General features: G+C 40.3%; 1 protein-coding gene across 1 annotated transcript in view; it reads left to right on the forward strand.

Moving 5' to 3' along the window:
- The window catches only part of SASS6 (SAS-6 centriolar assembly protein), a 36,491-nt gene that overhangs the window by 18,578 nt on the left and 5,200 nt on the right, over positions 1–12,713 (forward strand). Inside the window, exons 10-16 of the mRNA XM_034780140.1 lie at positions 517–606; positions 703–882; positions 2,037–2,118; positions 4,389–4,522; positions 6,309–6,434; positions 9,365–9,459; positions 12,578–12,672. Coding sequence (XP_034636031.1) covers positions 517–606; positions 703–882; positions 2,037–2,118; positions 4,389–4,522; positions 6,309–6,434; positions 9,365–9,459; positions 12,578–12,672 — 802 coding nt within the window. The remainder of the gene's footprint in view (positions 1–516; positions 607–702; positions 883–2,036; positions 2,119–4,388; positions 4,523–6,308; positions 6,435–9,364; positions 9,460–12,577; positions 12,673–12,713) is intronic.

Genomic DNA, 12,713 nt, shown 5'->3' on the forward strand with positions numbered 1-12,713 from the left:
CAAAGTCCGTCCCCCTCCTTAGAGGGTACTGCTTGGTAGTCACCTGAAGTGGAGCACCCATAGGGACACTATTTAAAGGAGGAGAGGTTACTCACCCTGTTCAGTAACTAGTTCTTTGAGATGTGTCCCCCTATGGGTGCTTCACTACTCCACTTCCTTGCCCTCTGCTTCGGATTTCTCTGCTGTGGATCTTTGTGATAGAGAAGGAATTGAGTGGGTCGCCTGCACAGATCTATTTAGCCATGTTGCAGAGTACTAGGCATAGTAGAGCGCATGCATGGGCCAAACAGGCACTGCTAGCTAAAATCTCCAATTTGGAGGTGCATGCCCACCTGAAGTGGAGCGTTCATAGGGACCACATCTCTAAGAACTACAGTGATTGCACAGGGGGAGTAAACCTCTCCCTTCTAATGTAAACTTTAACAAGCTTGATCTAAATCAGATTTAAGTATTGTGCTTTTCTTTTTTAAGAAGCACAAAACCTTGCTAACGGGAAAACTTTTTGATTTTTTGAAGGCAATACTGGAAGAAAATACAGAGAAGAAACAAGTTCATGTAGGAAAACTTGAAGCAACAATAAAATCGTTATCAGCTGAACTTCTTAAGGTTTGTTTAAACATGAAATTGTCCCAATCATGGGATTTCTTCATTAATTTTATGCATTGTTGTTAATTTAGAAAGGACTTTGATGTTGTTTAACAGGCTAACGAAATTATCAAGAAGTTACAAGGAGATTTGAAAACTCTAATGAGTAAATTGAAATTGAAAAATACAGTAACAATTCAGCAAGAAAAACTCTTGGCTGAAAAAGAAGAGAAACTACAGAAAGAGCAAAGGGAACTGCAGGAGACTGGACAATCTCTTAGAGTAAAAGAGCAAGAGGTAAACTTAATGCATTATCTTAAGCTTTAGTGCTGTAACCATTTATGTATGTGTTTTAAGTTAAGCGTGTGTTTTACGTGTTTGCAGGATTAGCCTTGAATTGCTGTCTATAAAACTGAATGACTTTACCCATTTATTAAATGGTTTATTGAAACACAGAATTCTGGCAAATGTTAGTGTAGTGTATTTTTCTGGTTGATTATAGCATAGAGGGAATAGAGAGCCCAGTTGAAGCAAAACTCTCAAATTTTAGTAGCTGCGCTAAATTTGACAAATTGTGAAGTCCAATAAAAATAGCTAAAATAATTACAAACTTAATGTTTGGATCAATATGCTTCTGACCTAAGGAGACATTCAAATTAAAAAATAACGGTTATTTTTTAAAAGAGAGATTTTCTTGAATTACTTAGATAAAATAGGAAAGATTTTTTTTAAAAAATCTAAGTTTCACCCACTGTTTATGCTTTATACTTTGTTTGCATTTGGTATTTTATTCAGTTTCGAGCATGGAAACAAACTGGTCAGTTCAGGTTCTGATTCTCTTGCATGTTTAAAATAAAAAAAACACTCTATGAATGTGGTTTGGAACTGCAAACTTCATATCTGGACAGAACTTCATATCTGGACAGAACTTCCAGCAAAGACAGCCAGGGTTCAGGGCCATATCAGATTTCAGTTACTATTCGAGTTAGCAAATCTTTTAACAAAAGCTAACTCCTACAATGAAAACTCTTTACCTTGTTACCCCTTTAAATACAAATATAGAGAGAGGATACTATATTTGTACAGGGCTAGAATTTAGAGTACAAAACGTTCAGTGAATACAACAGAGTGTACAGAGCTATGAATCAACATCTGAAGGGCAGAAACAGGCAAAAGTTGAGAGAGAGATTTTCAAAGGCATAAATAGTTGCCCAATGCCAACTGACACTTGTGCCTTTGAAATCAATGCCAAGAAAAAAAGGATCTTTTCATTGTGTAGTCACACCCCTTTTGTACTATGATTAATTTTGAATCTAAATAATCATTCAGTGTTGCTTTAAGCTCAACTGTACTTCTAAATCCTTGATATTTATTTACACTTATTTTCCTCAGTTTTTAATTATTGACATTTCTTGATTATGCTTGATGTAATTAGTATGGAAATATTTCAGGTCTGCAAGTTGCAAGAACAGTTAGAAACTACAGTACAAAAACTGGAAGAAAGCAAGCAACTGCTAAAAACCAATGAAAATGGTAGGTTTACAGGATTCCTTCTTTAGTTCTCCCTGTTCTTGTTACTTGTGGGGGAATTCTGCACCACTGCGCATGCGCAGAATTTATGATCCCCCTCAGATTTCTTTGCTTCCTGCAGAAAAATGACTTTCTGATTGGGAAGCCACAAGAATGGTCATGCCACCCTCCTCAGCAGTATGTTTTGGGTGCTCAGGGCAGCCGGCAGAGAGGTGAATCACTGTGGGCCAGGGGGCAGGACTGGGGGAAGACCTGGTACCGGGCTCAGCTGCTAGTCCCAGCTGGACTGGGGAGGACGGGACTTCCTCTTTCCCTGCACAGCATCTGGGGCCGTGTCAGACCCACTCCCAGATTTCTCCCCTGGCTGTAGGAAGCTCTGCAACCCCCTTCTCCCCCCCCCTTCCCCCCTCAGCTCCCCCACACTTCCTGCACCCATTGCTCCTCAGCTGCAGGGGAAGGGATCATTTTTACAGGGAGCTGCTCCCTATCTGCCCAATCCCCGTGCATCCAGACCCCCTCATACCCAGACCCTCCCGCTAAGCCTTCCTCCCGCCGCCCCCCCCCCCCACAACCCCCCCCCCCCTGCATCTGGATCACCCTGAGGAACCACCCGCACCTGGATTCCCCTGTAGAGTCCCATTACCGTTGCACCCAGAACCCCCCCAACAAGCCCCTGTGCATCTGTATCCCCCTTCACACCCAGATCCCTCACTGAGCCGTCTGCACCCAGATTGGCCCACACACAACCCTTTCAACCCACACCTGGATTGCCTTGCCACTAAGTCCCTCCACACTTGGATCCTGCTTTGCTGAGCCTGCCTGCCCCACACCTGGTGCCCCTGGGGTGTTTCTGGGGCAGGCCCTGTTCTTGTGCTGTGTCAGGGTTGGGTGCAGTCTCATCGCTGAGTCCATGTTCTCTGGGGAAGCTGCACAGTGATCTCCCACCTCTGTGCAGCCAGTGGTCTGTGCTCCCCAATGCCATGCTGGAATCTTCACATTTATTTGACAAATAAAATTTGCAGAATTTTAAAATACTGTGTGCAGAAGTCTTAATTTTTTTGGCACAGAATGCCCTCAGGAGTAAAAATTTGTATTAAAAACATTTTATTTCATTTTGAAGCTAGAAAGATTTGCTCATTTCTGTCATGGCATACTTGTGATTTCCTGCTGTTCCCCTCCGCTCCCGCCACCCCACAGCCCACAAGGATCAAACAATTTAGTAACCTCTGAGTTCATGTTTCCCATGTATTATAGTAGCCCTAATTTTGTTTGGTGTGGTTCTTCACATAAAACAGAATTTGCCTTACAACTTTCTAAGTGTTACAGTTTAGAATTTGAAAAAGTTTACCTGTGATTCTAAATTTAAGCTACATGACCGCATCAGTTAAAACAAGAATTGCACAGCTAAGTTACAAATCGATGCTTTGAAAACATAGGCTCCAATCTTGCATCCTACTAATAAACATGCTCAACTTTAAGCAGGTAAACAGTTTCATTGAAGTCCATGGGAAAGCTTACATGCTTAAAGTTAGTATGTTTTTAGATGTCTTACTCCTTATGGGGCATAATCCAAAGTTCAATGAACTCCATGAACTTAAATCCAGCTCCTGGGTCTCTAATTATTAAATGTTTACTTCCCTACAGTTTGTGGGTTCTAATTAATACTCTATTGCTATTCTATGAAAAATTAACAGGTTATAATAATGGAAATTTAAAAGAAAGAGCACCGTCATAAGGTGACCTGATTTTTTTTTAAGCCATCTTTAGCTGTAGATGTTGAAGGGGAAAGTTAATCAGACCTGGCATCTTTGAGAGATGGGACTTTGTGGGCGGGAGGGGGCAGCAGGGGCCATGCGTGACTTTCCTTGCAATCCTCCTGGTTGCTGCAGGCCACTGTGATGTCAAACACTGGAAATAAGAGCACAGAGACTGTTAGTACTTCCATTGTGGCTTGTGATCCTGCTGCCTGACTTGAATGCAGATGGTATGAGCTGTTCCTGCAGTAGAGGGAGCAGATTGGGACAGGACAAGGAGTCTGGTACTGAAACTAGGGGAAAAATGTTTGGAGGAAGGGGGCAGATCAGATGAGAAGCCCAGAGGGGAAGGGGTAAAGAGACTGGGACATCAAAATTATGTTTCGTTCACTAATATAACATGAAATAGAATCATTCACATGATTTCCTGATGTAATTTGTGTTAGATTTATAGTACTAATAAAAAGGATGGAAAACAAAATGTTTGAAAATTAGAGTTTTACTCCTTTTTCTATATAGTAATCACATGGTTAAATAAGCAACTGAATGAAATTCAGATGGCAAGAAAGCAAGAGATATTGGGAACTTCTACCATTCCACTTACACATTCAAGCAATGGCACTATTAGAACTGGCACTTCACCTCACAATATGGTAAGTTATCCACTTATAAAACGTGGTACTTGCTGTACATTTTTAGAAATAAAGATACATGCCAAGTGAAGTGCTTATAGTACCTAGGAGAAATGCTTTGGTATTCCTTTTGCCCTGTAATTGAATTTTTCTTATGTTGTGCACTGTTGTTAATGGATGCAACAAAATTACTAGTATCATAAATAAGAACTTCCTGAATACTCAATAAGCAATAAAAACTGTTAAAATGCACAGATTTGTGTAATGCATTTGGGCTAGTGAAATAGCATATGCTTATAATTGCATGCATCTACACGTCTAATATTCTTAAGATCCTTCTCTAAAATGAGTCAAGAATGTCCTTCTCAAACAGTCCATTACACTGCACTTACACCCAAACACCAGAAACTGTATGTGAATAGAAAGATAGGCTATATAACACATGCTGCCAAGCAGAGGTCATAAAGTATTCTGGGTTGCTCTTTATATAACTACCAGTTATTTACCAGGTGGAAGGGGATGTAGAGGTATTTTCCGTCTGCCTGGAGGACCTAGAGCTTCTGCTAATCTGGTTTAAAAAAAAAAAATTATACATCTCTAGAGATATAGATATATAAAAAAAAAAACTACATGCAGAATGTCCCTTTCACTTTTGAATTTAACATGAAATTAGAATTTAAAAATCTGCAAACACACGGAAAAGAAAACTATTACAACACTAATAGAAATTGCATAAGAAAAAGTGTGGGTGTGTCTTGCTGCTAGGCATCTTCATTCTTTTAGAAATGGTTACTAACAAATGTTCCAGATAGTAATTAATTTGTACATGGCTAGTGAGGTATTTTGAAGAGCACAAGGGAAGTGAGGAGTAAAAAATTCTCAAAATGTTCTTGTTTAAAGAGACCAAATTAAAGTAGGCCTGCTGGCTCTTGAGAGGTGTGGTGATGCTTTCAAGGAGTTCTCAAATCTATCAATCAGTGTTTATTTGGTGCCACATATTTAGCACATGCCCATTTTACCTTGGCTAGCAGGTTTTACTTATCTATTGTTCTGTTCCCCTTCCAGTAACTAAGGCCTGTAGATCTGCAGCCGTTTAATCTTAAAAAAACAAACAAACCAACAACAAAAACCTGTTTGCATTGCTACATTTCTCTTTGATGCACAGAGCCTTGTGTCACTTACATACACTTGTAATAAGCATATAGTCAAGAGTATATTAGTCAAATCTTGTGGTTTGTTGTTAGAGGAAAAGTGGTAGTAAAATAATGCTTATCTTGTCTAGTATCCATTCACTTTCTACGCTTTTAAGAATGTAAGCATAGGAAAACATGCTTTTTCTTGTACTTTAGTCACTATAATGTATAAACATTAATTTGTAGTAATATTTTGTGATTACAAAGGTCAGTTTTAAATTTTTACATCTATGCTCAGTGAAATTAAATGTCATTGATTACCGGTAAGAATACAAATACCTAGCTCTTCTATAGCACTTTTCATCAGCAGATCTCTAAGTGCTTTACAAAGGAGGTCTGTATCATTATTCTCATTTTACAGTTGGGGAAACTGAGATACCAAGAGGTGAAGTGACCTTCCTAAGGACACCCAGTAAACCAGTGGCAGAGCTAGGAAGAAATCTTAGGTCCCCTGAGTCGCAGTTCAGTGCTCTTGAATGTCTGGGTTCTACTTTAAGTGAACCATTATTAAAAAGAAAAATAGATTGCTGGAACTAGAGATGCATAGATTTTGATTTTCTACTGTTGCACTGCTGTTTCCTCCTCTTTCTACATTTTATTTTTCTCTCTTACAGCTTGACAACAGACTCCGTTTTATTAGCTCAGGAATCAGTTACCCCATCTCTCCGGTATGCGCTTTCCAAAACTTTCCAGAAACCGCACCTGTGAAAAGTGCCAACCAGCAGGTTTCAGGACCAAAGGCAGGCATTTACATTTACTCTTATTTTGTGCTCAACACACACATTTCTAATCGTATATTTCTGAACAGTTTGACTTGGATATGCTATGTGATATGGTTTTTGTGTTGAATGACAGCAAGAATTTGGCTATAACCACTAAATTATTATAATGGTAATAGTACCTGGCATTTTCAAAGCAGTTTACAAACCCTAATTTTCATGACTCTCCTGTAAGATATTTTCCACCTTGTCATGAATTCTCCTTTGAACAAAAGCTACACAGCAAATTAGTTGTAGCATTAAACCTAGAACACGAGAATTCCTGGCAGTTACCTCTGGTTTTTAGTCCAATATATCACACTGCCTACCAATGTAACTTCCATAATTTCTATTTGATTATAGTAAATATCCTACTGTAAACTAGTGAGAGAAGTTCTCAAAGTCAGCAAGGTTCCCTTTTCAGTTGTTCCTTTGTATATCTTTGTGTTTCTTTATTCCTTACAGAAGTAGTTTGTAGTACACAAAACACTTCATATATTCTATATAATTTGGGATTGAAATGACTATAGCTCATTGTCATAGCATCATTATTTCAGAGTATCCCGATGGCATGGGGTGGCCCTGCAGGAATCCCACTCTTTGATTCCTCTTCTCGGAGTTCCTCAGGAATACTTCTCCAACACTGTCTTAGGCTAATAACTAAGGCTAAGGTTTTTGTCGTGATTATTTGTAGTAAAAGTCACGGACGGGTCATGGGTAATAAAGAAAAATTCATGGAAGCCCATGACCTGTCCCTGACTTCAGACTAGAGGGCTTTCAGATTTAACTGTGGAATCCCCTCCTAGAGTTCAAACGCTCAGACCAAGCAATAATGCGAACAATGGCTGTCCACGTTGGGCTTAATAAAAGTCCCATGTCCCTCCTGGATTCTATCTCCGCTCCCTGCCCTTGTACATGAGAGTGGCCAAAGAGGTGTTTCCCTGGGTCTTCCTCTTGCTCCAGCATCTCCTCCTGCTACCCAAGCCCCCTGGCTTCTGGCCTGTCTTCCTATTCCCAGAGAGGGCCTGCAGAACTTTCTGCTCTCTGCAGCCTCTTCCTGCTGCTCTTTATGGATAGGCTTGGAAGGATCAGATTTTCATCAGTAAATGTCAATTTCACACCCACACCCACACAGTAATTGTCTGATTTCCCCCATACTTCGAAAATTTAAATTGATTACATTTTTTAAAAAAAAAGCTTAAATGAACAATGTTATCCAGTGACATTGTTTTTAAAATGGATTCTGCTGAGCCTCTTTTTGGGAGAACACCTGTCCCCGGCTCAGCTGGATCGGAACAGGGCTAGCTTGTCCCCATCCTCTTAAAGGGGCACCCGATAACACTCAGCAAAAGGCTTATCTTACTAAAAACAATCAAACTTGATGTTTCAGAAAAAACACAGAATACCGAAGACACCAAAACTTTAAACAAAGGCTTTCTTGAGAAATATCAGCTTTCCTTTGGCATAACTGACTTCAATCAGATATTAGTCAAACTATATTAGTGGGCTGTAAGCTGCTACTCTACCCTAAATCTTAAATTTAACATTAACTTAAATATTTGAGAAGCAGCAACTATTTCCTGTTTTTATTTGCAGGGCCGGCTCTAGGATTTTTAAAAAGAACAGGAGTACTTGTTGCACCTTAGAGACTAACAAATTTATTAGAGCATAAGCTTTCGTGGACTACAGCCCACTTCTTCGGATGCATACAGAGTGGAATAAATATTGAGCGCGCGCGCACACACACACACACACACACACCATAAACAGGTGGGAGTTGTCTTACCAACTCTGAGAGGCCAATTAATTAAGAGAAAAAAAAAAAAAACTTTTGAAGTGATAATCAAGCTAGCCCAGTACAGACAGTTTGATAAGAAGTGTGAGAATACTTATAAGGGGAGATAGATTCAATGTTTGTAATGGCTCAGACATTCCCAGTCCTTATTCAATCCTGAGTTGATTGTGTCTAGTTTGCATATCAATTCCAGCTCAGCAGTCTCTGGTTGGAGTCTGTTTTTGAAGTTTTTCTGTTGTAAGATAGCCACCTGCAGGTCTGTCATTGAATGACCAGACAGGTTAAAGTGTTCTCCCACTGGTTTTTGAGTATTCCTATTCCTGATGTCAGATTTGTAAAGCAAATACTCACCAGCAACCACACATCACTGAACAAAACCACTGACCCAGGAACCTATCCTTGTAACAAAGCCCGATGCCAACTCTGTCCACATATCTATTCAAGAGACATCATCATAGGACCTAATCACATCAGCCTAACATCAGGGGCTCGTTCACCTGCACATCTACCAATGTGATATATGCCATCATGTGCCAGCAATGCCCCTCTGCCATGTACATTGCCCAAACCGGACAGTCTCTCCGCAAAAGAATTAAGACACAAATCCGACATCAGGAAAAAAACCTTTTTTTTTTTTTTTTTTTTCCCCTCCCAGGCTTGAGAGCTGGGAGGGAGGGCGAGTAGCGGCGCGCAAATCAGCTGTTTCGCGTGCTGTGGAAGCAGCAGCGGAGGTAAGCTAGGGCGGCTGGGGCACATTTTTAGGGGTGGCATTCTGGCGCCGGCCATGCCATCCCTAAAAATGTGCTGCCCCAAGCACCAGCTTGTTTTGCTGGTGCCTAGAGCCGGCCCTGTTTATTTGATACCAAACCATGTTGATATGTATCAGTAATTCACCCTGTGCTATCATACATACACAGACGACTTGTCATCTGAATTGCGTCTTTGTTTTATATCTATACTATTTTATTTGTTAAGCATTTGCTAAACGTGGTGTGGAACCTTATTGCCCTGAAGTGCTCACAGTCTGATAAAAGTCCTTAGTCTATACATTTTCTTGGTGCATAATAATATCTGGATCCAAAATGCTGAATGTGTGAAACCTTTGATCTTTTGGCAGGTTCAGTTTAATGTGCAGCTTTCAAAAACTAATAAAAGTTCAGACATTCAGCCAGGATTTTCTATTGCAACTGGTCATTCAACAAATATAGAAAAGTGAGTATCATGATAATTGTGTCCATAGAAATTATTTTGAGGCCCAATTTTCAGACACACCTCAGCCCAGCCTTTCTAAAATTGTTGGAAATTTTTTCCAAAACAAGTTTTTTTTTTTTTATGCCCAAGTTTGTGAATACACAATGTATTATGTTCAAGTGAGCATGCACAGACTTACTCACAAAATAAACCTGTATTTTAGAGGCTGCTTTTGAAAATGTGGTCTTCTGTCCAAGTGTCTTTGGAAGTAATTTTTTTGTTTTATGAAGAGTTCTGAAGAAGCCATATTACATTTCTAGTGAAATATTAAATTCTCTTGTTTGCAGATTTACCTATCTCCACAACAACAACAAAAGGCTTGTTCAGCTGTCAGTCAGTGCCTTTCTAAAGTAGTCTAATTTTTTCATTGTTCAGCTCTCTTGGGATACACTACACAAACCAAACTTTGTCAGACAGCACTAGTGACTTTAAACATGGCTGTACCTAACCCCATATTGCGACAATTCTGTTCTTCAGTGGAGTTCCACAATAGCAGTGATATTGGTATGTGGGAGTAACAGCTTAATGGGAGGCCAGCTACTCTGGAAATGGATGCCATAGTGACCTGAAAAGTGGAGTGAAGGCAATGAGTGTTCGTTTGTCAATATGCTGACTGCCCTAGCAAGTCTGGCTAGTGATGGCATTCAAAACCCTATTGCTTAAAGTGATGTGACTGTAATAATTCCATTTGCAGATGACATCTGGTTTCTTTATTCCAGTTTACCAGGGTGGTGCTGGGGTGTACCAAGAGTGGGTGGTTTTAGAAATCATACAATGAAGGAGGTAGGCCCAGTGGGATGAGTAAGTGAAAACATTAAGCTCTGGCTGCACTGCATATCTTAACTGCATTTAACCAGTTAATTACATGGTCAATCCCAGTTATAGCACTAAAGTGTCTTAGGCTGGCAAATGTCTTCCTGAAACAAATTTTGCAAACTGTTTTTGTGATGTAGATAGGACCTCCTCTAACTGTATCTTTTATCTCAGTTGGCTCTACTTTCCAGCTCTCCACTGCTCTGTAGGGGATGTCCCAGAATGCATTGCTCTGTCTGTGCCCTTTGGGAATGCTTTCTTCTTCTGAATCTAAGAAAGTACTGATCCAAAGACCTCTTGGCACTGTTATAAATGTGGCTGAATAAACCTGGTTGGCATGTGGTTTTGAGGTGGAAAACGCTGCCATGCAGACTACTGTCATATTTTTGTTGCAACGGGGATGAGTGTCAGACTGGTTACAAGAACAGTTGTTTGCTGTGTAGATATGGCTGGAATATTGAATCTATATAAAAGTTATGAAATAAAATGTAAACATTTTATGTAGTACTACGTAAACTTAACTTTGAGTAATTGTCCATGTAGATCCCACACTAGGTATCCATGCATGCGAAATCAGAATCTTTGAGCAGTGTCCATTGGAGCTGTGCCTGGCACTCATTATGTCCTCGTGCCTTCCCCATCTGAGGGGAGGGCAGAGCAGTCCCATCCATCCCTCTTAGTGCTTGGCAGTTTGCATCACCGCCATTGCTGTTATAGTGGATTCAAAGCTCTCAGGCTTGAACTCCCTGTTCATTGTGCGATGGACTCATTCCCTGCAGAGACAGACATATAGCCATTGTTTATTCCAGGGGTCGGCAATCTTTCAGAAGTGGTGTGCCAAATCTCCATTTATTCACTCTAATTTAAGGTTTTGCGTGCCAGTCATACATTTGAACGTTTTTAGAATGTCTCTTTCTATAAGTCTATAATATAGAACTAAACTATTGTTGTATGTAAAGTAAATAAGGTTTTTAAAATGTTTAAGAAGCTTCATTTAAAATTAAATTAAAATGTAGAGTCCCTGTATCAATGGCCAGGACCTGGACAGTGTGAGTGCCACTGAAAATCAGATTGCGTGCCAGAGGTTGCCTACCCCTGGTTTATTCTGTTTAAGCAGAAGCCCCTTGTTTGACAGTTGTGCTAGCTGCTTGTCAAGACAGAGAAAATCCAGGGTCAGTTGGCTAAAATTACTACTTTTGGAGCAGTCTGAAGGGCACTTCAGACCCAGAACAACAGGTATGAGGCTCTTCCACCTCTGAGTCCCAGTCAGTCAGCACTTCTGTAAGCCAGAATGCAACTCTTTAAGACCAGTACCAGTAAGAGATCTGAGAGGTTATCCACAACTGCCAGAAATCAGCTTGGCACCAAAGGCTGGTACTGCCTCCAAGGTAAGATAAATTGGAACACTGAACCAAACATATTTCCAGGCATCCATCTATCTTGGGATCTAAATATCCTCACAGGTCTCATGAAGTCCCCCTTTAAACTCTTCTCTGAATGTTCTCTCACTACCTTACTCTCAGATCGCTTTTTTGGTGGTCATTACATAAGCCAGGTGGGGGAGTGAACTTCTGTCCCTCAGGGCTCATCCCTCTCCCTTATTATACTGTTTCATCGTGATGCCAAACACTGTGCCTGGACCTGGCTTTGAGATAAGATGCCAAATTGGAAAGGCATTGTTTAGTGAGTGAGTTAGGACTACTCATTCCCACCTTCCAGATGAGGTACTGCTGGCCAGTGACTTAGAATGGGATCCACATGGACAAATAATTGAAAGAACCTGTGGTTATGTTTTTTCTGAGTAGCTCCCACAAGCACCCTCCATTCTTGCTCCTTGGAGTCTCCTCTAGATGAGAATCTGGATTAGTGAAAAACTGGAGGGATTGTTGTGGCCGCCCTGCCACTTGTACCCCTATCTGAGGGAATATATGCTGGGTACAGGCATGATCCAACAGACACTGCTGTTCAGATTAGTCTTGCATGCATCATGGACTAAAAATCTCAAAAGTACCACACTTACTGCAAGGTAAGTAACCATTACAGTGCTATTATTTTAGCTCCTGCATTGATGATATGGTAAAAATTAGTTGAGATGTCTTTTAGGTTGCTGTTGCTTCAGTCGGTCTTAATCTCTTTCAAGGGCCTTTATTTTAGGCCCTGAAGTATATTATGAGTGAGCTTTACTGCATTAAAAACACAACCTTACAAAATTAGGTAAGTGTTAAGTTTTCCTATTTTAAGCATGATTCTATTTTCTTTTGGTTAGTGGTGAGAATTTGGGATTGGAAGTGAAGTATTTAAAGAAAAGAGAAGACAGCATTCCTTTACGAGGTCTCAGCCAAAATACATTTAACTCCTCAGGTAGGAAGGGCAGTAGTTCCATGAAAGTAAACAAATCTCTT

This window comes from Trachemys scripta, chromosome 8, assembly GCF_013100865.1.
Source record: "Trachemys scripta elegans isolate TJP31775 chromosome 8, CAS_Tse_1.0, whole genome shotgun sequence".
Taxonomy (NCBI): domain Eukaryota; kingdom Metazoa; phylum Chordata; order Testudines; family Emydidae; genus Trachemys; species Trachemys scripta.